At 38.5% G+C, this 27,009-nt stretch overlaps 1 protein-coding gene across 4 annotated transcripts in view; it reads left to right on the forward strand.

Moving 5' to 3' along the window:
- CNTNAP5 (contactin associated protein family member 5) overlaps window positions 1-27,009 on the forward strand; it is a 299,019-nt gene that overhangs the window by 74,552 nt on the left and 197,458 nt on the right. For 2 of the 4 annotated variants that reach the window (XM_026118441.2, XM_064514741.1), the window contains exon 3: window positions 4,951-5,144. In XM_026118441.2, the coding sequence (XP_025974226.1) occupies window positions 4,951-5,144 (194 nt within the window). Of the gene's footprint in view, window positions 1-4,950; window positions 5,190-27,009 lie in introns of those variants that run through there. The other 2 variants (XM_026118442.2, XM_064514743.1) reach the window with 2 other exon arrangements.

Raw genomic sequence — 27,009 nt, forward strand, 5'->3', positions numbered from 1 at the left:
GCTAGATAAATGTTTGTTAACTTAAATAAGAATGAAACAGGTAAAGATAAATTTATAAAACACAACACAGATCTACATCAGTAGAAAGTTTTTATTCATCAGGTTAATTCAGTAACAGATAACAATAACCAAAAGGCTGTTTTTTAAAAAGGCCTACAGCACTGAAATGTACTGTTGAAAAAAAGAAAAAAAAAAAGAAAAAGAAAAAAGCACCCTTGAAAAAAGCTTTGTGAGAACTGCTGAAAGTGCTCAATTAAAATGCTGATAAACCTGTACTGGAAATAATAAAACAGTATAATTCTGATAAATATGATTCTGTTGCATGGAATATGTTACTTATCCATGAGAGGGATTAATCAACTTTTTTGTTTACAGTAAATAAATAGATGAAAAAGAATAAGAAAATTGCTACAATATGATTGTATCAACAGAGCTTTTTCAATTCCCTATTAGCTCTCAGCCTGAGCAGTCAGTATAGGTAATTGTGTATAGAATATAAAAAATATATAATGTCAAATGGAATTTGTTTTATGGCCAGGAAGTGTTTGATCTGGGCATTAATGTAAAACTGTGCAGCAGGGAAGCACTTAGTTTCAGCAGGAAGTCCAAGAGTTTGCAGCAGAATATAAAGCCAGTTGAGCTGTTTGTAAGGCACTGTAGGGTGGAAACAAGATTTCCTTTGCTTCATATTAATAAACTACAAATAAGTATGGGCATCCTGAGCGGCCCTGTTGCAACATCAAGGAGCACAGATTCCATAACGCGGGGCCGAAGTGCAATTTTCATAACAATTATGGCAAAATGTACAAACAGTTTGAAAAAGGGGGGAAAAAGAATATTAAATCATATTTCTTTGAGTTATTTGGGTCTCCAGCTGAGAAACCATATGATCTTCATTCTCTTATTTCTAGCATTATAATTTGTTGCCATGGAGAACATGAGCTCGTGCATCAGCTTCCTGGGCCAGTGCTTCTCTAGTAGGATGTTTTCTCCCTACTGTGTTGAACCTCTCTCTCCAAATGATCCACAGAAAATTTAAGATGTGGGAGCTATGAGAAAGGATAACATAGCCTTTTGGGGATGCACAGGATCCTACCAAAGCCAATGGGAATCTGGTGGGCAAAACAGGGAAATAATATATCCCTCAGACATGACATTGTAAAGCGCCAAGCATGTGTTGAGTTTGATCATTCTTTTTCTCCGGTTTTCTTATGGGAGAGGCAATTTGGTGTCCTCATAAATACTTTATAACTGTTCAGGTCACCAACTTGAATGTCCAGTGGGTGTCATCAATACCATTTCATCTGTTTTGTAATTATGCTGCCCTATTCATAAATGATTTACAGTCCTTTTCAATGTCTGCGCCCAGCCGTGGGCAAACCTTCCTTAGGGTGAGCATCAGTAGTGGGTGGAGGAGCAAATGGCTATAAAGCACTTGCCACACTCTGGATATGTTTTTTTGCTAGTTGTTAAAATATGTCTGTGTGAGGTGTGATACTACAAGGAACAACAGGTACAGAAGAAATGTGCCTGCATAGATCATTCCGGAAAAAGATGCCAGTATCCCTCCTGCCACTTGCTTTGTACAACAGAGAAATGGAGAAAAAGAATACTTACCTATTTTGGCAATCACAGCAGCACTCAGTGTAGATTTGCGATACATACAGAAGTTGTCTGCTTATTCTTTTACTGGCAGATGTGAGAGAGGTCCAATGGGAAACATTTTAATTTTACCCTGAGTCAAGCTGCCAATGCAACTTTGCTGGTGCAGTGATATTTTACCTGCTGTTCTTACAAGTCAGTAGATTTACTGTCCATCTACAGTAATAGTAAAGACAGGAGGTTTAGGGGAGAGGAATAGGGTAGGTTTCAGTTTTTCTCTTCTTTTTGTTTTTTGTTTTTTCCTATTCTCCTCCTCTGGAGAAGGTGTATGAGGCAGCTGCTGTTATGCAAAGATAGGGGCTGTAACAGATAATATCCGTCTCTTTTGCAAGATGGGCTTCTGGACTGCAAGAGCCAAGAAAGCCTGTACAGACGACGCTAAGAGCAAGTGTCATTGCTATGCTATGCAGCGCTTAAATTTAAAGAATGGCATTTCCTACAGACAAATGTGCTCATGTGAAGTGATACACAGTTCAGAGGTAGTATGTAGTCTGTGATTTGAGTGCTTTAGCTCACTGCAGATCTCTGTTCAGAGTGTATCCTTTTCTTGACTTACCTCCTAAAATATAAAGCTGCTGTGTAGTCCTCAAGCTTGAAAGCAACAATGCATTCCCTCAGGCAATACTTCAAAGAAAAGCATGTGACCTTGCTGCCTCTCCTAAGAGTAGAAGGGAGAGGGCATAAACTGCAGAGGATAGATGCTAGTTAGGATGTTTAATGAATTGCTGGAAATACTTGTGGTGATGAGCTTGGCTTGGAATAAAGTCATGTTTTCTTTTCTTTTCTTTTTTTCTTTTTTTTTTTTTTATGGGCAACTCATCAAATAAATGACTTGTTATGAGTGATTTTCTATCTAGTTGTTACTGTTTATGTTGCAGAAAGACTGATTGAAGAGGCAATGAAGGAAAGAGGAAAATGTGTACCTTTCTCTTAATGTTCACTGAACACATCTAGCTTAAGCTCTTTAGGGTGGTGAAGGAAACAACTTTGTGCCACAAACCTGCCAGCACTTCCGAAATGAATTTCTATTCTATATCTTACCTGTTCTTTGAATAAAACTGTAAAAAAAAGCAGCTAGTGTTGTTTTTCAGACTCTGTTTCAGGTATTAGATATTACAATACAATGGAAGGTTTCCTTTGGCTACTGTGGATGTTAGTCACAATCCCTTGTAGCAGATAAGATACAGCTTGGTATCTTTGAACACAGGTATACATTTGGTATCTTAAAAGCCAGGCATAAATAGTCTCTGTTATGAGTCTTTTGTTTTGTTTTTAAGAGTTAGGTTTTTTAGCAGAAATTACTACAGTCTTCTCTATATACAGCTATACATCTCTGATGAGTTAGAAACGAAGTAGTCAAATATGAAATGAGTGATGAAATTCTTAATATTCTGGTTAGGTGTTTCATCTCATGCTTGTAGAGGAGAGTCTTCTATTTAAGGCAAGTAAAATAATGACCATGGCAATAGACTAGTCTGTTGCAATCAAAAAGTTAAAATAAAGCATGACCCTAACAGGTATACATGGGTTTGGTTACAAAAGATGTCGCTTGAGAGTTCCATAGAGCAGATAAGACAGTCATCCAGAGGAGTGGGGAAAATACTGAATTCTAGCTGTGGAATAAATAGACTATTATTTCAGGAATCAAGACTAAATCTTATCTTAATGAAATGTAAATAATAGTAAAAAAAAAAAAAAAGATAAATGGTAAAAAAAAAAATAATAATAATAAAGCAACCATACTAACACTTATGCTTAGACAAGGGATTTTCAGTCGTGAATTGGAAAATCCAGTGTGGACCAAGAAAACTAAGAAAGTTTTTAAGGGACAAAGTTACTGAAATTTGAGCTCTTTGATATCAGCTGCATTTATCGATCTTTTGACTCAGTTCACTGCAATAAACTATTCATGGAGCAGCTTTGAGACAGATGAATTAATAAGATTAAAATATTAAGTTAAATTCAGCTATTTATAACCAAAGGTTATTGATGCATTTTCTTTGGAAATACATATTAAAATTCCTTCTCATAGTTCATATGAGGAAGTGTCAATGCTTTATTCTCAACTCTGTATTTCCCCTTTTCCTCCTGGTATCGTTGTATTCACTGCAATTGCATGGAAGTGCTTTTTTAAACTTCACTGATGATGAGAAAATAAACAAGATGATGGGTTGCAGAAGCAGCGACAGCCTGAAAATTTGCTGCTTTGGATACTTTGTTAATGGCTTTTATGTTCTTCATAGCAGCATTATTTGCTTATTTGTAAAGCTGAGGTGAATGCTGAATGTATGCAGAGAATAAATGTGTGCAAGTAGAAACAAGGTAAAAGAAAATAAATACAGTCTATAATTTAAAAGTATAAGAGTAAGCAAGCAAACATAAGAGAATATATTCCAGTCTGGAAGGATTTGCTTTTATAACCAGAAGATCATGATTATTGTAGTGATTTGCTAGGATTCAAGCAGTAGTTGCAGTTCCATGTTTCATTGGCTTAACGTTATCATGGGCCTGCTTAACCACTAGAAGAATTCAAGCGATAGTAGATGTTTTTACTTTCTTAGGACAAACATGAGTTATAAAATATCAACTTCCATGATCTACTTCTAAAGTCTCCATTCCTGAATGCAGAAGTTGATCATGGAGTTTTGTCCTTGTCATGTTTGTCCTTACAAAGATTTTGTTTGTTCTTTTGTTTACAATAAAATGCATGCTCACTTAACAAGCATCTTGTGTAAGGAAGGAGGTTATTTTCTGATATGAAGGCAGTCCTTTTAGTTGTTTGATAATATAATCTCTATGACCTATTATTTCAAGTGCCTTTGCAACCTCTAATTAAACACTTCTATCAAATACTTTATAGGGCACAAATCATGATAGCTAAGATTTTTGCATATCTTTCAAAACATAGCAAAAAAAGAAAAAGTCAAAGCAAATTCGAAGTTAGAAATCAGCATTTGCAGATTTGCACAAGCATATAAGGAAAGAATAGGTATGATTGTTGCTGCTAATGGTGTCATCCTCACTGACATTTGTTTAGCTGACAAAGACTAGGTTTTCTTTAATTTCTTAGAAATTCAAAATTCCTTATGAATTGTAGATTAAGTAAGAAAACCTAGAAGCAGCACACCAGGTAGTGTATTTTTTAATACAAAAACATGAATGAGTAGCTTTACTTTCAGAAAGTGAAGACTTCTCTGTGACAATCTGAAATACAAAGAGGACTCTTTCTAGAATATCACTTTTTATGTTGTCCTTGTTCTCTACATTATCTTTTCTGATCTCTCTTAGGAGCTGGTGGCTGGTCTCCACTTGGCTCAAATGAGCAGGAGTGGCTCCAGATTGATCTAGGAGACAGAGTGGAGATTGTTGCAGTTGCTACCCAAGGAAGGTACGGGAGCTCGGACTGGGTAACCAGCTATATGCTGATGTTCAGTGACACTGGCCGCAACTGGAAACAGTACAGACAAGATGACACCATCTGGGTAGGTCTGAACTTTTCTCCTGACCTGTTATTTTAAGTCAAAAAGGTGAGTTGTAGATATGTTTGCCCTGGATCTTTCTGGTTCAGGCTCAATGTGGTATTTGGAGAAATAGATTCCATTTCAGATCGGGTGAACGTGGCAGTGGTGAGAGCAGGCCTGAGTGACTCTACAGGGTATTTTGATCTAAGCTACTTCTGTCACCAATTGTCTGTGTAATACAGTTTTAGACCCTCAGGACTACATTGTTTTTAGACTATTTGGATGTTCAAGGCACTCGAAATGATCTTCTGTGCCTGGTAGGCTTTGATTCAGGAACAGCAGGGCAAATGGGACTAATCACCTACATACTTCTTCTGGGAAATAAAGAAATTAGCTCTGTCCCTTATGCATGCTTGCTGACCAGAACAGCTGAGCTCATGCTCACGCAGATGGGTGGTAAATTGCTCCTCAGCTGGAGAAAGCTGGAGCTTCAGCATGACTTCTGAGATGATTTAGCTGATGCACCAGAAGTGCTCAAGGCTTTTCCTAAAACTTTGATGCAGCCTTGAAGCTTGCTGTGTCGCAAGTTCAATATATGATCATGTCAGGTCCTGTCTGTAGGACTGCATGCAGTAGCAATTCCACTTCAGGTGTGGATGGAGAAGCTCAGAATTATTCCTTTCATATGAATGACGCATCCTCTCTGTGCTGTTCTCAGGTTCTGGCCATCAATAGCCTTAGTAGTGTGACAATACGTGTTGGGGAATAAAACATATTTGTGATGAAAATGAAATGAAACATTTAAGGGTGGCCTGATAGACTTCTGTTTTCATCTCAGCTTTTTCCCTGGTTATCATCTTGGTTAACTGCTGTGTCAGAAAGCAAAATTTGTTTCCAGAACATAATGATTATGAATGAGGAGAGTTGTGGTTACAGCAGAAAGAGAGGAGAGGGGCTGTTTAATTTTTTTTCTTGAGCATGTTCTACGCAGTGGGAATGCATGTATCGGATGGTTAACTTTTGTGCTTTTAAAATCTATTGTGTTCCCACTGTCTTTGTTTTAACATGGATTTGCTTTAGGGAAAAGCTAATTAAGCTGTCCTTCCTTTAGAAAGGCAACTTTGGCCTGAAGATCATAAAGTTGTCAAGTGTGGCTCTGCTTCACATGTCACTTATAAAGTTATATTAGGCTGGCTTCATTTCAGATACTTACATGCTTTTTTATATTGAAAACAGTAGAATTTTATTCTGAACTGTTTGTAGTAATTATTTAATTTGGGGCTGGACTTCCACTCCTGTGATATTGAAATCCAGAATTCAGATACTTTTACACAGACTCATTTTCATTAAAGGCTTCTTTGTGCATTGTTAAGATTTTACATTAGGACAAATTAACTTTTGATTACATGTCTTAAGTTTCCATCTGCCTCTTTTTTGGAAACCCTTGACCTTTTGTAAGGTTTAGTTCTTAAAGGCGAACTTGAAAAGACAACAAGTAGAATTTATCATAGCAGATTTTCATGGCCTAAGGATCCAATTTAGTGAGTTCCTGATCTGGCAGCAAATATTGCACACAGCAATAGGAATATATCCAGCGGGCATTTAAAAGTGTATCAGGATTAATGAAAAGCATGAACTCTCTTGCTTTGTTAAATGACCATGTAAGGTGATTCAGGAAAAAAAAGACACAAGCTCTAAAGCTTCAATAGTTCTGGAGACTTTCCTTCTGGAGAGGTATCACACTAATCTACAGAGGATTTTTTTTTTATTTATAATTGAGGAAAGATGAAATAGAAAAGGTAACACTGGGAGAAGAATTTGGATGTTCTTCCCTGGCACGTTAGTTTCTATAAATCATGTTTACGATATAAGTCAATAATATAAGTCCAGACCAGTAAAAGCACTTGCTCCACATCCCCATGCAAGGGGCTTGAAGAGCCTGTTGGGAAACGTCACCAAACTTTACTATTGGAACAACTCTTCTACAGAATCTGATGGTAAAAATCCAAAGTGGGCTGATTTGACTTTACAGTCAGCTCAGGCTGGCAAGTCTCATTAACACCTAAGAGCTTGTATGCTTGCCTGTGGAATTAATATAGCTGAAAAATTCTTCTGTAAAATTTTTATTCTAACTAAAAAAAAAGTTCTTTTCTTTTTCTTCATGGCAGTTTTGGGTTTGTTTTGCTAGATGAAAAAAGAACTTGAGGAAAGCCAAGGAAGCTTTCAGAACTGTGTATAGAATTATAATTTCAAATTTTGAGGTGTTTCCATTTTATTGGTAATAATCTTTTCCTAGGCTTTGTCTTAACCAAGAAAAAAGTACATTAGCCGTATTTCAAAGGCTTTTGTATACAGGGCAGACATCTGGATGAAGTGAGAGCAAGCACCATGGTGTGCTTGTCCTAAAAATCTGGCTGATTCAATAGCTATAGGAGTTGTTCTGAGTTGCGCACATCTTGGAAGAAACCTGTAGCCCTTCACTTAAGGGAAGGAAGCAGAGTGGATAATTTTACAAACATACCAAGCGGCTCTTTGGGGTATCCTACACTGAGGAGTCCCAGGATGGACAGTATCAGCAATGGGGAGCTGTCTTGCATACCGTTTTGAGGGGGTAGGGGTGCTAATATAGTTTGTCTCTAAAAGCAGGATTCAAGGTAGGAGTCTGCTGTGGCAAGCTACCACATTATAAGAAGCCTCTTGGTCACAGTAAGGGAGTGGTGGGGAGTTAAAATGACAGGTTACTGTGAATATTGAACATTTCAGAAATCTCAGCTGGCTGTGTGGGAAATGCATTTCCCCCTCAGCTTTAACTTTGAAGCTTTTTCCTCTGTCCTTAAGACAGGGACTTAATGCCATCTTAGTCCCTCAGGACTTAGAGCTTTTTAAGATTTCCGTTTTAAACTTTTGTATTTAGCTAAAAAGGCTAATTTACCTACTTTATTGCTTTTTGTTTCAGAAAGCTGAGCTGCTCCTAATTTAAGAAGTGGGCAACATTGTGACTCACAGCTCCATGGGGCTGTGAAGTCTAGATAATTATTGCCTGGAGATCCTTAGGGGAAGTGTGCTGTATCAGTATAAAATACTGTGATGCATTGGACCTATTAAGTCCTCTGATAGAGCTCCCACTTTAGTAAAACTAGCTAGAAGTTTGTGCTTTGATGTATAGATATTACTGCTTCTCTTGCACAAACTGCTCATTGGTGACAACTGATTGTTCATTCATGGCTGTTGAAAGGGGAGATTATGTAACAGTAAAAGGGACCTAGGTATTCTGGTGAATGATTTTCTTGTTTTCAGAAGGCAGTATAACTATGTGGGGAACCATCTGAAAGAATAATCATATACTGAACTGGTGAGAAGAAAGGTGTAAAAAGCACCCTGCATTTCAAAGCAAGCATTTGATTTCGGTTAGAAATTTGAGGTTTCACTTTGGTTTTTCTTTGTTTTCCTTCCCTGGAATGAAAACGGGGTCTTAAAATTTCTTCTCCACTATGCGTGTTTAACTAAAACTGGCAGAAATCCTTAATCTCTACCTGACCCAAGTTAGATTTGAACTGCAATTTCTATCAGTTTATCTGCATGCTCCAGAGACAAAGCTGTTGGGTATTCCCAGGTGTCTACACTGAAGTACTGGAGGAGGAGGAGAAGGATTACTGGCACAGCCTTTCCCCATTGCACGTCTTGGGCCATTGGCCACCCTTGGTGGAGCTGGCAGGAAGGTCATAATCCCTGGGTAAATCTGCCTCTGGATGAAACTCTTCCTAATTACGTAGCAGGCACAAATGCCTGATACTCCATATCGCAAATGGAGTTCCTAAGGAGTTGTTTCCAGCTGTCTGGATGTAGGTTTTGTCCATACAACCGCTGCATGTGTCCTTCAACACGTCTGAGACCTGGATATGTAAATTGTTCATTGGGCTGCCAATAAAACAGATGTTTGCACACCAATACATGTGACCATATCACTAGTAAAAATCCCTTTCTCTTTACAGAGATTACAAAGCTTATTATCCTCCTCTCAGGGCACGCAACAGCTCCCATCAGCTTCACCGTTAATGACAGCACTGCATAGACAGATCGCAAGGAGAATCAGAAAACCTCTTACGTTTTCACTCAGCCTGTGTTTATGATGTTAGTAAATTCTGCAGCTGGAGTTGAAGACAAGACAGATTAGCCATTTAAAACCAATTTTCCAACCCCATTTGTATTTAAATAATCTTGTTACAAAAGGACTCTGTGGTTCAGAGCAAACTAGGCTTATAATTATATTTTCAATATGGATAAATCAGCTGTGTGTGGACACACTAGCTATTGATTGGGAGACATAAAGCATAAATCTTATTGCTTGTAACAAGTAAATGACTTTTCAGTTTTTTTAAGTGATGAATAATTCAGAATTTGCTTTACCTGCATACGCAACACAGTTTGAGTCAGTCCAAATTGTGTATATTACTGGGACAGAAGGATGGGCTGCAATACAATGCTACTTCATTTTAGATAGCAATTTTTATGCCATCTATATTGAAAAATACTTTACAAAGCTGAAAAACACAATTATGCAGGAAGACACAAAGGAAAGGGGAGGGAGCAGGCATAAATGTATCTAGGAAAAAGAGAAAAGAGATGTTCTTTAGTCAAAGTTTTGAAAGAAGATAAAGAAGTTATGAAACAGAGATAAAGGGAGCCTATTCTGAGTGGCAGAGAACATTATTGCATTAGAATAATGAAACTATATGGCAAGGCAATAAAAGGGAAAAATGGTATAGATAGGGAGATGCTTCATATTCTGTGCACATACTTACATTCAGCAGAACTGTGAAGTTTCTGGTGAAACTGCTTATACATCCACTGTTAACTGCATATGGAAGGGAAGAGACATCCTCAGTTGAAAGGGGGACTGAGCCCTAGCCCTAAGGTTACAAGATAGGGAGAACATCTTTGCTGTTGGACCCCATGGTCATGGGTCATGAATCGTACAACACCGAGCTTCACCCAGGGAGAAGTTCCATAGCGTCTGTCCCACTTCTTGCAGGTGGTGCATGAGGCTGGAGAGTTGACAGGAGGCCGAGAACATATTAGGAATTTGACGTTCTCAGGGGAGCAGAAAAGACAGGGTCGAATAGAGGTGATAAAGATCCCTTGCAGCTTCTTTTCCCAGGAAGACCCTTGCTTGCATGTGAGCTTTTGCTGAACCAGAGGTTTTGCTAATGGAGTCTAGAGGAGGGACACTCTTAATTGGTTTATAAATCTGCTGGAGTGTAGTAAACTTTCCCATTTCTGCTCTAGCTGGATAATGATTGTGGGATTGTTTTGGTGAGTTAATTATCGTGAACATGATTAGAATGTTAATCTTCTTGTCAGATTTATCGTTGTCCAATTTATTCGAAAGCATCGTATAGTTCTAAGTCCTAATGTCCTCCAAGCAAGGCCAGAGCAAAATTATTCCTAAAGTGGAGAAGTTCTGCATTGTTTGGTTGGATTAGCAATTACATTTCTGCTTGCCGTGTAATAATGCTTCCCACTTGGTACAAGTATTCAGATACATTTAACTTGCTCTGTACACAATAACTGTTGCCAAGCAAATAGGTGTTAAATGGTATGTATCTATAGATTATTGTCTTTTCCTTTGCTCTTGCTGAAATAAAAAAGGGAGGAATTCTAGTCCAATTACTACTTTTAGGTAGGAGTGAAGGAAGCAATCCAGTCTTGCTGTGCAAGGCTTTCCAGAGGTTTCCATCACTGTTCCTGTAAGACGTATGTTATTACAACTTTTGAAGATAGAACCATTAACCTGTTGTTGTATTTAGAACTGTTCTGATTTAAGACTGTCTTATTGTGAGTTGTTTCTTGGATGTTGCTAATTTGCTTCTGATGCTGGTTTAGCTTACTGGGCTGGCTGCAAATCTGCGCAGAGCCTCTTGATTATGTTCTCAGGAAATCTGTCTTTTCTTGATGCTGCCGGGACAGCTATCCCTTTGGGAAGATGATTCAAAGTGCCAGCATATCTTTTTTTTTGTGAAGTGCACTCTGTATGGACTTATGCCTGACTAAAATAGATATACACAGACTGCAAATTACATGTCGGTGTAGTGATACTTGAATTAGCCTTAAAGCAAAAGAATTTTGCATGAATTCTGTGACCTTTCAGTATGCCTTTATAGTTGGTTAACTGTAAAGTGATATCAAGGTTGAGTCTACAGAATTTAGTGCTGACATTAATGTCATACCTATCAATAATGTCTTCAGTAATTCTCTGTGCTTGATCTCTGCTCTGGTAGCAGGTTACTTTGACCCAGGAAACTCCAAGAAATGTGGGTATTTGCAGTCAGTCTTATCCTCACTGACCTCCGAGTCCTAGTCCTTTGCAAGATGTCTGAAATTTATCTGTACTCTGTAACCCTCCAGCCCAAGAAGTTTGTTAAATGTCCCACAATTTTTTTCATTTCTACTCCCTAGAGCTTCTATACAACCTTTTCTCTCTACTGCTTCATGTTATCTATAGAGACCATGGTGTGAGAGTTGGTAGTGCTGGCTGTAATGGGTTGGAGTGGTTTGAAACTGCCATTGAAGGTTGACCCTAAAACATATGTACCTGCCAACAACCTCCTGCCCATGTCTATCATGGCCACAGAGCTGTTGTTTTCCCTTCCAGGTTTCTCTTAAGAGAATACATGTTAGTGGCAGCACACTATGATGAACAGTAACTAGTGGACGTTTCCTTTCAGATGGGGAATTTTAGCCAGCAACTCCTTTGTATCAGTAGATCAAACTTCATCATTCTTGTTTGCATATTGTGTTCCATGGTATGTGATGTGGTTAGGTGTGTGTTAGGTATGTGAATCTAAAAATAGGTGTCTTTAGAAATGATGAAGTAGATGTCTTTAGAAATTATAAATAAATATGGAACAAGCAGTACTTCAATCCACTTACAGTTTCACCTCTAGTGAGCAAATGACCATTTGTAAATGGACTAAAATGAGAAAGCAGCGTAGAACAATGAACAAATGGTAAAGCTGTTTTGCTAAAGGAAAATGCATCATTAATTTGTTCGTAGCAAACAATTTACAAAGATTAGCCAAATAAAAATATCCCCAGGATAAGCACTAAAGCTGATCCGCCCACAGCTGAAAACTGTTCCGAAGCAATAATAGTTGGATTGACTGCAGTGCTGTGGAGAGAAGGTACCTGATGCCTTGAATTGTTTCCACAGCCAGTCAGCATTTATAGATACCCAACCAGGAAAGAACCTTTACAGAATACAATATGCAAATGTTTTTCTTCTACAATTTTCCCAATGAAGCCTGTGTTAATTTCCATAGTCCTTCTGGGTCATACTGATCAGGATTGAGTGACTTCTGGGGTTGGTAATGAGGTCTGGAGTCTTTACCTCTTAGAAAGCCTGTTTAAATCCAGATGGAATGGTTTGAACGTGAAAAGCTCTATTTATACTGTGTGCTGTGAGCATCCTGCTAGCAGCCAGATCAGCTGCTCAATGTACAAGGAGAAACGCTTGATATCCTCGGGAGTCGCTTGTCCAGGCTTCTTAGTGAGAAGCAGAGGGGAGCTTTCAGCGCCTTCACTCGCAGAGTATCTTTCTATATGACGGGAAGACTCCAGAGAAGAGCATGGTTATTCAGCGCCAGATGTACTTTCAGAGCTCAGCTCTTAATGAGGTTCCCCACAATTGCTTGGTAGACTCCAGGACTGGTGAGAATGGCACTAGTCTCCTTGATGTCAAATTCTTTTGCAAACTCTTGGCTAACAACCTGAACTAGAAAATAATACTGGCTGTCCTCCTACTGAGATGTGACATTTCTACTGATTCTCTTTTAGATTAGTTTAACTCAAATGAATAACTCACTTATAAGTTCTTCTGGTTTGACTTGGACTGTTCAGTAACTGATATAAGATATTGGCTATTTTACTCTGAGCCCTTTCTAAACTTTGGATAATTCCTGCAGTGAGAAGTTCATGGCCAGGGAAGTGGAAACCTGTAGCTTGTGGCCAGTGGAAATGGCATGTAAGAAGAGGAGGCAAGGTATAAAGAAGTCTTTGCAAATCACTCTGGGAATGGGAATTTAATAAGATATTAAACACTGATAGAGTATTGGCTAGGCAAAGGAAGGTGATATCATACAGACACCAAGTTTAGTGATAAGACATGCTAATGAGCTGGTGAGAAGCTTGGAAAGTGGTTTTGGAGGAGAAAGGAGAGAACTACCATGACACCGGAAACGGAGAAGAGACAGAGAGGTAGAAAACTGTAATTAGTGAGCAGTATTAACTGTGATGCACTAGCGTGATGCACTAGCAGATGGGAAGGAAGTTGGAGTTGTTCAAAGAACAAGTTATAAACAGTTGCTTTGCAAGGAAGACAAATTTCTTAGTAGCTTTAGTACTTAAGATGGAAATAAAGATTGGCTTCATTATATCTTCAGTCAATATAAACAGAAACCAAGTATCTGTTATCTCTGCTCATCCACTTCTTGTCTCTTCAGTTAGCAGATTTGTATCCCACTTCTGAGTAACACTTGTTATTCATGATTTAATGTTTTCAATGTTTCCAGCTACTAGAAGCCAGACAGCAGTAAAAGGGCCTTTACAAAGCACTTCTGAGATACTTTTCTTAAAATCTGCTATGTTCACAGAAACTTTTCCTTTTCTTCCATGTAAAAATTGGAACTTTGCACAGCGGCAATGAGAGGATGGAGGTTAGAGAGGCAGGTATCATGCAAGGGCCCCTCTGGCTCGGAGGACTCAGATATATTAAAACCTTATTTTTCTTGGATTGTTTGGCAAAGTTTGTATTCTGTAAATCTCGGGTTATACGGACATTCCGCTGCATTTCTCCTTTAAGGCATGGTTGAGAGCCTGTTGCTGTCATTGGGAATCCTTCCTCTTCAGGGATCTCAGAGCCATAAGGATGAAGAAATATATCAGCTAAAAGTCTACTGCATAATTCTTCAGTGGATGAACAGAGGGACCAATTACTCTTTTTCACATTTTTTTTTTTAACTGATGTGTTCTGGTTGTGTTTTGTGTGGTTGTATATACAAATTTTTAGAACCTTTAGATTTCTATTCTGCCTATTAATGTATGACTCTCTTTGAGGAGACTTTTTTTTAAAAAAAAAATTAAAATAATCCAGGTGGCCACCCAATTAGAATTGTTTGAGAAATGATATTTTGTTGCCTTTGGGGCAACCCAGAAATTCTGAAGAGGAAACATCTTGTTTGCAGTGCTGGAAATACTCATAGATTTTTTTTTTCTTTGTTTTTTTCCTGCTAGTTTCAGCATAATACGGATTTGTTATTCAGAGGATTAAGGAGAGAGGACTACTTTACTTGTGGAAAGAGCTATAATATTATTTGTTTTCGTTACCATTAGGAAGCAATTTTTATCAGATTTTTTTTCCAACTGTCAATGCCTGTACTTGAATATTGCAAGTCTGGAAAAACTGTTTTTCTAATGCCTAATATAGGCATAAAGTACAGATAGGATACATAATATTTTATCAGATGTTGCCTATTTTAAAAAAATGAAGAATCAACAAGATTACTGATATCTTAAGAATGAATACAAGTATTATATTTAGTATGGAGGAGCTGTTTTAATACTCTGCCTTTACAAATACGTGTTTTATGTTCTTTCAGTGGCTTCTAAGTTTGCATGAGAATTTTAAAAATAGAAATATATTCCAGTTATCTTGAAGGTCATAATACTGACTTCATTTTTAATTCTTAAAGTTGTTTCTCTGGGGTGGGGGTGAATAGAAAATATGTCGTTAAAAGATCCCCTGAGGTACATTAAAAAAAAAAAAAAAGCCAAAAATTTGTATCAGCAGAATAAATATAACTGTTCTTGTTTCTTTGAAATGTAGCTTAACCATGAAGCTTTTAATACGCACCTGGCACTTTGGGAGAGCTACACGTACCAGTCTTGCAGGATTTGGCTTATATTAGGGGAGTCAGCAATCAAAGACAAAATAGTGTGAGCAAACCAAGACAGAGTATAAATCCTTAAGTAGTATTGCTTGAAGAACTTTCATCAGGGAATAAATATTCATGGGAGGGGGTGGAAATACAGTCCTAGAAACGTTATAAAAGGTTCCATATATATACGTTTACAACTTGGACAGGAGATGAGACTGAGCTCAGGAATAAAATCTAGTCCCTGCTGTGCTCAGGGAACACTTAATGTGCGTCACTTGTTTTTATTTTAAATATGCAGACTCCCACACCAGTGATGAGAATGGACAAGTCTTCCCCAGAGCAGATTCTTGTTTTCCTGAGGTGAGGTTTGGTAGGCTTTGGAGAATTTGTGTGGAAAGACTGGCTGCCTCAGAGTATTTCATGTTTAGGTTCAGTTCTCAAAAATAATGATTTCATTTAGAACAGCTTCCATTTGGAAATTAGAGCTATCAGTCTAAAATATGCCTCATGCTTCCCTCCAGAGAGTCTGTGCCTTGATACAAAATCAAGCAAACATCCAAACTTGGGCCAGATAATTTAAAAAGCTGCTCCAAAAGAACTTTACATCTTCAACTGGGGAATTTTTTTGAAGACTAAAGCAATTCTGGCAATGCCTAGCAATTCTGTATAATCTCCTTCAATAAATCCCCACAATCCAAGAGGTGTAGGTACCTTCTGATGGCATTGGGATGATGGCTGATTTTAGCTGATGCTTTCAAATCTTTTCCTTGGATAACACTGGAGGAAGAATAGCAGTGTCTTCAGATGGTGGGGTTAATAGTGGCATCAAAATAAAAATGCAGTCTAGCTTCTGCATTCAGTTTTTCTAATTCCCCTTTACTCTCTCATTGTCATCAGGAGACTTTTTAAATGTCTAGTTTGAGTGTCCTTCATTCTCCATGTCGGACTCAAGCCGGTATCTTCACGGCAGTCTTTGGGCACAGATGAGCACTTTGTCCCGTACTTCGTTCTTCGGAGCTGGTCCATGGCTGTTTAGTACTCTCCATCCAGTCCTTCCGTCTGAAAACATTTTGATTCCAGTCATAGCATGCGCGTGCCCAGTTGAACAATATTTTTCTGCTCAAAAGAGAGAAACAAAGAAATGCTATACCAATAATGCCTGCTGAGAAGCTTTCTGTAGTCTATTACACAGTAAGTAAATACAGATAGCATTTAGTCAGGAGAGCCAATACTAAGATTCACCCTCTCTGAAGATGCTGTCTCTCTACCCTTAGTCACGTCTCTTTGTAGAGTACAATTTCCTTTAAATGATAACCTTGAAAAATCTCTCTCATTGCTTAATAAAAAGTCATATTCCATTTCCTGTTAATACTTGCTGCGTCTTCAAAACAGAAGCATCCAGAAAGCTGGGAAAGTTGGTCTCAAATTTTAAATCTAATTACAGTGTCATTGTCTTTGAAAGCAACTTTCTAGTATTGGTGCTTTGACAAGAAATGTGGATCCAAGTTCCTATGGAGGCAGATGAATTCCCTAAATGGTGTTAGTGAAACTTGAGGCTCATGAGAGCAAAGAACCTCTGCATCAGCTACTTTAGCATCTGTTCCCTTCCAACAATATTAAACATGAATAGACTGAAAGGATGTTGGACAGGGAGAGGATGATGATGGATGCTAGCACCACAGTAAGCTTTTGCCTTGGCATCGTCTCACTTGGCCCTGAAATGAGTGCATCATTACGTGTTGCTAACTCGCTTGGCGCTGAAGCCTGGCGTGCTAATTTATGTGACTCATGTGCCTTCCATACTGCTTTTGAAGTGATTCTCATTTCTGGTACTTGCATACTTGAGTGAATTATCTCAGCGACTCAGGAAATTTAGGAATAGCCACGGAATCGGTCACCATTAGACTCTGCCTGCATCAAATGCTTGAAACAGTTTGTGCTTAAAAAAAACTCCCCAAAACCACAATCTTGGTTGACAAAGAATATAGTGTGATAGGAGGAGGCATGTATATAAAGAACGCGTGGTCTGTAGTCTCCTGGTTGTGTCAGACTTCCCTTTTCCATAATTCTCCATGTCTTGAAAGAAAGGAAGAGGAAAGTTTGGATGATCTCTTTAGTTCCTGCAAAGCTTTGCAATATTACTTTTCAGATCTGCTGTTTATAATTGTCACCTCCAAAGGTTTCCATTTTGCCACATCGAGGCTCACACTGCTTTCAGATATTGCGTTCTAGCATCAGCTGAGTCTTCAGGGAAAAGATTTGCTCTCCAGAGGAGAGAGCACTATTCAGTATTTTCCCTGTAAAGCAACTTCCAGATTTCTGAAGCACAAGCTTCAGACCACCCCACCCCCCCACCCCCGAGAAATTTCCACCTCATGGCTTTTAAGTTGTTTTGCAATGGAGTCGTTGTTCAAGCATTTGTCATTGTGTTCATTACATGTCTTTAGAATAGGCAGTTTTACTTGCTATTAATTTGTGTCTCAGAATGCATAAACACAGGCTTTTATGTGCATCCAATATGTGGGCCTTTATAAGCACTCTCTAATCTCTTTAAACTTTCTAATTTCAGCTTGTTTCTTGTTACAAGATAATAAGCACACAAACAAAACCAGAAATGATTTATTTGGAAGGAGATTTGGGTTTATTGTACTAATAAATATAGCCCCTCAGTGGTTTCATTTTCACTGGAAGGCACACCCAAAACTTTCATGTTTTGAGTATTGAGACCAGTATTGTAAGGTATAGGCAGAGTCAGATCCTTTCCCAAGTTTTAGTCCTTTATGTCAATGCAGTCAGCCAAAGTGGGTAGCTGATTTCTGTAGAGAGCACATTGTGTTAACAAATGATACCCACTGAACTGTCATAAGGTTCAACCAGCCGCAGCAAAAGCTGTCCCAGTGAAGAAAATTTCAGTGGCTGTGATTTGTATGGCAGTCATGTAGTCCAATGATTGACACGTTTACAAGTAGCAACTTCTTATTGACAGTAAACCCCAAGATGAGGTACTATAGCAAGTAGAAGGCATTCAAATACGCTCTCCCAACCTGCTATCTACAGAAATTGTGAGCTCCACTCTGTGTGGGAGTCATATACAGGAAGAAAGAGAAAAAGATTACTTACCCTTAGGGAAACTGAATTCTTTGAAATATGATAGTTGTGGAGGTCATGTGTCTGGTAGCTTCTGGGCACGCTGGAGATACTCTGAATTCCCTTGTAGAAGGAGGGAATTTCATTGCCAGCCTGAATGCAAAAGATATATTCAGAACTTCTCTTACTCATGCTGTTCCCCCCTCACCTTTCTTTTTCTTCCTTTTTCTTTTTACTTTAATAACTCATCTATCCTATCTTCTGCTATTCTTGTATTTCTTGATGGCAGGTTTAGAAGTACTATATTACATATCAATGTCATTATAAGGGTAGTTTACCTATCAGTTATGGTTTCAGCATGTCTGAAAGTTTGAAGGGATACTGCTCTTAGGTTATGATCGGTCAAGTCTGGAAGTTTTCTTCATGGTCCCAAGTGCTACTATTTTGAATAAAGAATCTTTGCAGAATCTGGCTCTATCATGAGAGCCACAGAAGTAGCCAGAGAACCAGTTCAGTGTGATCTCACTGCATAGAATAGCGAAAAGCCTTTTCTGATAGGCAGAAGCTACTGATGTGAAGGGAGTTTTAAGCAGTGAGAAGATCCCCATAATTCATAGAACTGAGTAAGAAATCAATGTAGAAGGTTATTTATGGTTGGATCTTTATTCAAAGATTACAGCGTTACCAAAGTTTTATAAATTTATAAGAAGATATCAACTGCCCAGTTTATAAGATGTAGACACTCTTCAAAACATTGGGGGACGATGACACACTGAAGTGTAGGTGACTTAGATGTCACTTCACCACAAGTGACTGAACATAGTTCTTTCTGTGGACACTGAGAATCAGCTTCAACGTTACAGTCATCCTCTCCCCATCCTCATCAAACCCAGATGTGATAATAATGAATTGATGCAGTATTAGTAGTGTAGTAAAGATACTTCCTAAGAAGTATGGGCAGTTTCATGATCTAGTGTCAGTGAAGGAGATTAAATATGAAAAGCATAAAGGAGAACAAAAAATGAGCAGTTTTTGACAGAAAGAGAAAAGAAGCTCTCTGAAGCTACATCAGGCAGCTGTAATATGGGCTTTCCTACTGATGATAGCTCCCCTGGTATGGATGTTTAAACTAACAATAGTTGAAACTCTGCTCTAAGCAGAACTTCCTGAAATTCACGGAGAAAATACACAGTAGAGATTGTGTTGAAGTATAGAGATAATGGTATTTTGGAAACATTAGACTGTTTTTGTTTTGATCATTCCTCCAAATGTAAAGATACATTGTAATGAAAAGGATAGGAAAGATTAGAACTAAGATAGTCTTTAGTTTCACATAACATTCAGATTAATTTCTTAATGGGAATTCTCAAGTGGAAAGGATATGAAAATAGTTCTTGAGTTTTGTAAGGTTATCAATCTCTCCCTTTTAATATTGCCTGTTACCTCCACTTAAATGGCTACTACTTAGTAACCAACTTCAAAAGATGTTTTTTTGAAATCTCTGAGCTTATTCATTTACAAGTAACTACTTAAATGAATAAGAATTTTAGCCTGTGATCTGGCAAACATGAGCACTTAACTTGTGCATTTATGTTTGCAGAATGAGCCATGAAGCATAATTTAGAAATGAGGAAGTCTGAAATGTTGATTCCAAATAAGTCTATAATAGAATTTCTAGTGGTGCCAAGATTTCATCCCATACCTGTAATTAGGTACTGAAAATAACATATTTTAGAGTAGGGACTATACAATTATATACTTGCTGAACTTAGAAGTTAATCACTTTAGTTTTCTCACTTACAGTGAAGTTTGTTTTTCCTTTCTTTCTGGAAAACTGTTTCTTTGCCTACTGGACTCATCTCTGACTATCTGTCTGTCTTAGTGTTTTGCTCTTGTCTACATTTTGTGGCTGGCCAGACTCACTGGAAGCAACTGCATATCTGCTGTCTAATTAAAAAGAGATTCAGCAACACATTCCGAAGCCTTAACTTCCAGTGAACTTTGTTTCTTCTTTTCTTTCTTCTAATCTGGAGGTCAAGTTTTAGTGCTTAGCCTTAGTATTTAAAGGCTTACAACGGTATCAATGTTTATAATCCATGGATGTTTCAGTTATAGCTTTGTAACGTGTTCAGTTATAGTTTTGTAACGTGTGCTCTTTCAGCCTATGAAATATGTATACGTGATAAAGCATCTATTGCCATAAAGGTTGACAGAAATAGTGATCTGCAAGGAATAATCTTATGAAATTAAAGATGTGCAGATGTTTGAAGAGTTATCAGCAAACATGCATGGCCGTTGTGTGTATATGTATGCATGTACATAAATACGTAGCTACCTATAGGACAGTGGAGAAGCAAGTCTAAGACAGAGCAGAATTTCAGGTGGCATTAGTCCAGCCATGTCTGGGAAAATGCGACAACGATGGTTTATAATTACTGTGATGAAAATAACGATGATTTTGTTGCCACATTTTTACCATAGCCTCAGGAATATAAGTAATTATGTGATGATCAGTTGATTTACATATTCAGAAATTTAGCTATTTATCATAAATGGTTTAAGTCCCTTGGATTCAGTCCAGGCTCTTATTTCACATGGCTGGTTATAAAAGAGGAAGGAAGCAAATTTTTTTCTGGCTACGTGTATCCAAACAAAGTCAGTTCTACATTAACGTAATCCTTACTATTAATTACAATGTTTATTTTTGCAGATTTTTTTTAAAAAAAGAACTCACGCAGAAGACACCTACACTTCCTGCCTTTAGAGACCTTTCCAGTGGGTACCTAAAGATAAGCTTCTGCATATGCCACACTTCAGAGCCCTCCTGCCCCCTCCCCCCCATTTTATCTGTGCAAAAGCTGGATGTTTAGTGGTCAAATTAGACTGAATTCAGGAGGACCAGCTTGTGTGCTTGGTTCCATCCTCACCAAAGCCTTCCCCTGGTGGTCCCTGTCCCAATGTTGTCATTCAAGCAAAATTCTCACTGGTTTTTAGGGCCTCCAAAGCCCTTGCTATTTATAAACCCACTTTATCTCAGACTGTTATTTTTCATAGCCTTGTGGCTTCCAGCAAATGTTTTTACCCCTTTTTGCCTCCTCTTCCCTGCTCTCTCCCCCACCCCCCAACTGAAAGCTCTGTTGGCTTTGAGTTGTGTAAAGAAAGAGGCAAACTTAAGGTCTACTGGTGATTGTCCTGGTATATAGCTAAATTCTTGTGTATTGCTACACAATTTGACATTAAGGTGTGCATTGGTTTTGTTTTCTATAACACTACTGAACAAAGTAGCTAGAATATTAAATAGAAAACATTGAGTTCAAAATTAGCAATGACAATTTTACTGCAAGTCCCAAGACACTTTCTAGGCCTTAGTTTTTCCTCTTTTCTTTTTTGTTTCTTATTCTATAATGGAAGGTGATTAAAACATCTATCGGCTTGACACCTTGGACTTGGATAATGTTTGTCTATGGTGGTTCTGAGACAGGAAAAGGCAAATTCAGTAGGCCACTATGCACTGTTGCAAATTTAAACAAAAGCTCTTCATACTGATACCCTGAATGCTTTAGCTTGGCCTCCTGCAGTCTGACATGACTTTACATACACATAGCTATGTTTTCTGTATATGCTTTCCCTGTTGATGGTGGGGCAAGCTCCTTATCAAATGTTGGGTATTCTGTCTATGGTGTGATTCTCACACATTCAGGCACAAAACTCAATGTGGTGTCAGATGGGCCCCGCAGGTTTCTTTGGGCGGCAACAGGCATGGGAATAAGCAAAACATCGCAGTGTCACTGATGAAATAGCAGTGCAGTCAGGCCTAGATGTCTAATAGCCCTAGTCCGAAGACAGTGAGCCATGGCTTGTCTTTCATTAATTTGTCGTAAGTCCTCTAATTAGGCACCTTTCTTTATCACATGTTAATCATTACCTTCCTGGCCTAATTACACCTATCAGCTTTCAAGTGTATGGTTATATAAATGTGCTCGTTGTATTTCACATTTGGCAGGTAGGCTGAAGTTTCTCTGTGTTCTTTATAGTTGGCTGAAAGCCCAAATTCCAGTGTTTGCATCCCTCAAATCTCATAGGTTTTCATCTCTAGGCAGTTGTATAGTTCTGACTACCTTGGGCCATCCTTCTAGGCTTTGGCATGCCTGAAGCCTCCTTCAGGGATCAGAGTACACCCCTGCACTGCTGCCATGCAGCTGTGTCACTTTTAAAGTAGTCTTGACCAACACTAAATGTCTCATGTCCTGAGATTTTCCTGCGGCAAGGTGAGCGGCTATGTTCAGGTTCCCTCTTGCATTCTCTTCTTGTGGCCCCGTGCATCCTTGTTTTCAGAATGAAGTAGCCCTCCTTAGGAGTATTGGAGAACAGCAAGAGAGATGATTTCTCCATGATTAGTGTTCTTGCAGATGAGATGGAGAGCCTCAGCCCAGCTGAGGGTAGTGCTGAACCCAGCTCCTTCACTTCCAGATGAACACAGGTGTTTCGTTTCCAAGATAACCTGCTTCTTGTTATGTTATGGTCTTTTCTCCTGGCTGCTTTATTTTGTAATGATACCAAGTGCAATGATAGCTCTGGTACTTTTAGTATGCCCAAGGTTAGGCAGCAAAATATCTGAATGCTCCAGACTCATGGACTCTTTCCAGAGAAGTAGATGTGTAGGAAACTGGGGAACCTCTAGGTCAAATGGTCAAAGATTTTAGGAATTCCCTAGGTTAAGCAGGAGAGGTTTAGAATCACAGTTTTAAACTTCAAAGGCTTAAATCTGCTTAAGTCTTTTAGCGAGTCTTTATATGAGTCTAGCTTTATGACAATATAAATCTGGGGACAGTGGTAGAAGGGACTCACTGTCTCTCTGTTCCACCGTGAATGAATTGTAATGAAATGGTGGTAGACTCAGGCAGATCAATATCAGTGTTCTGTGCAATTTTTAAAAACCAAAGTTACAGCAGAAAAGCTCATTATTGCCGCGCTGCTTAATTCATTTGGTAATAGAGTGCATTGATTGATATTGTCATAAATAACAAAACGTTTCATCTGTGCCTCCTCATTGCCCTATCACATTATGCATACAGGCTAAGGGGGAAAAAAATAGCTACAGCCCTTCTAAGCCTCAGGCTAACAAGCCTTATTGATTGCACTTGTCATGAGTAATCTAAAGCACAGATACAAATCCTATGGATAGCAATCCATAGAATTTGTATATAACCATCCTGGGCCAGGCTTGAATCCACCATATTTTCTGTATGGCTAGTGCCTGTAGAAGCTATGCTGATGTTAAGCAGCTGGCATGTTTTACTGGAAACCAAGTTCAAATAGAAGTCTCATGTTCTGCCTAGTGATTGGCAAAATCAATCTTAATTAGGCTGCAGATATTCAAGGCTGCTTCTAAACCTGAGCCTTTTCTTGATCCCTTTTAATTATGTATTCAGATCAAAATGACATCCTAAGCTATTATCCTGCTTGTTAAACCCACTCGGTCACTTTTTGTCTGGGCAAATGCATCTACATCTTACTAAACTGCATAAATGGTTTCCTCTGTCAAAATGTCCTTGCTGTGGCAAGCTGCAGCTGTAGCCCTTCAGTGTCTTGGTTACCTGAGCTCCTGACAAAACTTCTGAGCTGCTCTGTGTAATTTGCTTTTCTGCTCAGACATCTCTGAAGTCTCATTCAGCCTTTTTTTCTATTGGGTTCCAAGGGTAGCATAGTTTCTAGGTGGTAGATCAGATTTTTATTTTTCTTTCAGCATCTATTAAGGGGACAAGAATGTTTCTCTTTGCCTCAAACATGAGCTCTTGTATCTGGCTGTGGATGGATAAAGATGATCATTTCCTTGCACTTCCCTGGAGGGGACAGAGAGGCGCATGCTGGATGTGGGAGCCTTGCCCCTCTTGTTTGCTAATTAGCAGAGCTGACATTCAGGAGTGAGGGAGAAATGCTGGATGTTTAACCGGTGAGCGTTTGGGGGCTAGTTCAATTTTGTATACATGACCTTTTCTTTAAAGATCTGCTGCAAATAATGATTCCTTGGGCCTCTGTGGCATACTGAGGTGTACGAGATGGTAAGCGGGACTGAGTCAAATACCTGAACTAGCATAAAATCCTCTCAACTCGCACGTGGGTGCGTGTACCTGCACATCAGCTAGGTTTGTTACCTTCCCCTTCCACCTACTGTTAAAAACACTATTTCTAATCTCTTCATATTTTCTTAGAAGGATGAGTGAGAGTCCTGGAAGCAGGACACTGTACTCTTGGGGCAGTCCATTCTTCAGAGAGCGTTGCTTTTTGGTTAGAGATGAAATCTCGGCGGACTAGGCTCTTGGCCCTCCAACCTGGGGAAGAACAGGCTACGTAGAGTGGGAGCACCAATTCTAGTGGTAGGGCAGCAGTAAAACAGGAGGAATCAAGTATGGAAAAACACATTGGCTTTCCTTTTCCCTCCTTCCTTACGGAAAGAACAGCTCAATGAATATGAAAACTAAGCAACATACGAAAATCAAAACTAGAAAAGCTGACAAATGTTAAATGAAATGGGCGTTAGTGGAAATGAGGCCAATGAAGGCATTTGCTTAATGGAGATCAGCATCTTTCAGTGTTTGTTCAGACCAAGGAGTCTTCTTTCCTGTTTACAGACACTGCTTGGCAGAGCTCCTTGTGGGGAGCGCCTTCCTGTTTCTTTGTTTTTTTCATTTCTGATTTTTTTTCTGCGCTCATTCCCTTTCAGTGTAGCTGTGCTGGTCCTATTATTTAGTGCTTCTTCCAAAATTTTTCTGGATATAATTTCCATACATACTGTTTATTGTGGGGTTTTTTATTAACTTCTATGGCACTCTTTTTGTTGGCACTGAGCTACTAAACATTAATGTACTGCAGGCAAAAAAATATTGAATGCTACCTCTGATAAGTAGCAAAGGGAATTTTGGTGCCAGTCCTGTAAAAAAATGATGAACTCAGATTTCCAGGAATAAAACAAGAAAAAAATCTTAACTGCATCAAGCATTGTTCTCTGGAAGTCACTATGTTCTAATTTTATGAGAGGACGTAGTAATGTATTGAGTCCTTTGACATCAGGATACAACTGAAAATTGTGGTCCACTGCTGCTTTCATGAAGAAAGCCTTATGTAAAGCTTTTGTTGTTTCTATTATATTGGACCTTAGGATTTGGTTCTGTGATCCCGTAAGTAAGAAAAACTCTTGCTGATTACAGGGTTTGTTTAGTTCTTATGCTCTATAATTTTGTACTAATATTTGAGGTTCTTGTGGACCTGCTTTGCAGAGAGCAAAACTTTAGAGAAATCTTTGGAAATACATGCAGAATAATGTTTTTCAGATGCTAATACAGCTTAGTTAAGTCAGAAAGTTCTTTCTTCAAGCTGTAATAGCTTTGGTTTTGGGGTACTCCAGTATCTTTTCTGACCTCCGGTGTCATCTTTACTGCTATAAGCTAGTGCTAACGTTGTCCAATTTTTAAGCTGTCCTCATCAGCAAAAACAATTGCTCAGGAGCAACAAATACTTTGAATCTTCTTTGGAAAGGTCCTGGCAAGAGTCCTGATTAAAGTGTCAAAAGTTGGGGCAAAGAGGTGGGACTTTGAGGAAGAATAGAGTTGTTCTCTGGACAATTGTAAATTGTCTGTTGAGACTACAGGCCCCCAAAGATCTTGTCCCAGGATCTTCCATTCTCCAGTGCCTTACAGTCCTCTTCCTCATCCTCAAGTCTGCTCTGAATTTCCTCAGTTATTAAGGTGGTCTGTGCTGAGTCTCTGCATTGAATATTTGGTTTTCATGAGACCTAAATCAGCTCTCAGTATCAGGAAACAGGCGATTTGATCCTGTTGCCATGTAACTGAGTGGCTTAAATACCCCCTTTAATTTTTATTTGTGAAGTTTTTCTGCAGAAAGATAGAATGTCTTAGCTTTTGGACGTAGGGAAAGAGCACTGGAAAAACTAGAAATGCTTGGGGGCTGTGTGCCTCACAGTTATCCCCATATTTTTGCAGACAGCTGTTCCCTGGCTGTGATGTCTTAATGACTTTCATTTGAAAGACATTCTTTAAAAACAAGCATGTGCATGCATGCTAATAAGCTGTTTAAAAATTTATTGCATCTTTCTGTTACTTTTTAAATTGTTTCATCTTTTGATCAGACACACATTGGTCAGCTTTATTGACTTTTTGTTAAAATATGTAATATAAATGCTTAGTAAGGTTTACGTTTTTGTATTGCAAACCTAGCAAACAAGCCATTTGTTTTCTATTTAAAAATTAAGGAAGGAGGTATTTGTTGAGCGGACAAAATGTTAGGATTATCTAATGGGGAGGATACTAAGTTACAGGGTGATTCTTCGGTTCCTTACTACATTGATGAAAATACTTTATCATCAACTTTTAAGATGTAGCCCTGCAGTACTATGTGTAAATGACAAATCCAGAGTTCCAAATAATTCTTCAGTACTCACTTGAAGAAGTAAACACTCTGAGCTTTACTGTTAGGACAGAAATATCTCTACCTTTTTCTTATCTTTTATCTTCTTTGTGATCCTTTATATTTTTTTAACTTGTCCTGGAATGCATTAAACCAAGAGGTTTTGTTTTCTTTCTTTTTTATTATATGTTTTTTGCTTTCTGGGTGAAATTGTGACCTCTTGTTCTGGAATGCATTAAACTGAGAGTTTTCTCTCTTGTTTTCTTATTAATATTTGTTTTTTGCTTTCTGGGCAAAATCATGACCTTCAACTCTACTGCATCACCACTGGCAAGTCACTGACTTCCAAATGAATATTCTTCTGTGTAAGTGATTACTGCAGCATGACTTCACAAAGTTTGCTTGAATTTAAGCCCAGATGCACGTAGGTCTTGATTTATAAT

This window comes from Dromaius novaehollandiae, chromosome 7, assembly GCF_036370855.1.
Source record: "Dromaius novaehollandiae isolate bDroNov1 chromosome 7, bDroNov1.hap1, whole genome shotgun sequence".
Classification (NCBI taxonomy): Eukaryota; Metazoa; Chordata; class Aves; order Casuariiformes; family Dromaiidae; genus Dromaius; species Dromaius novaehollandiae.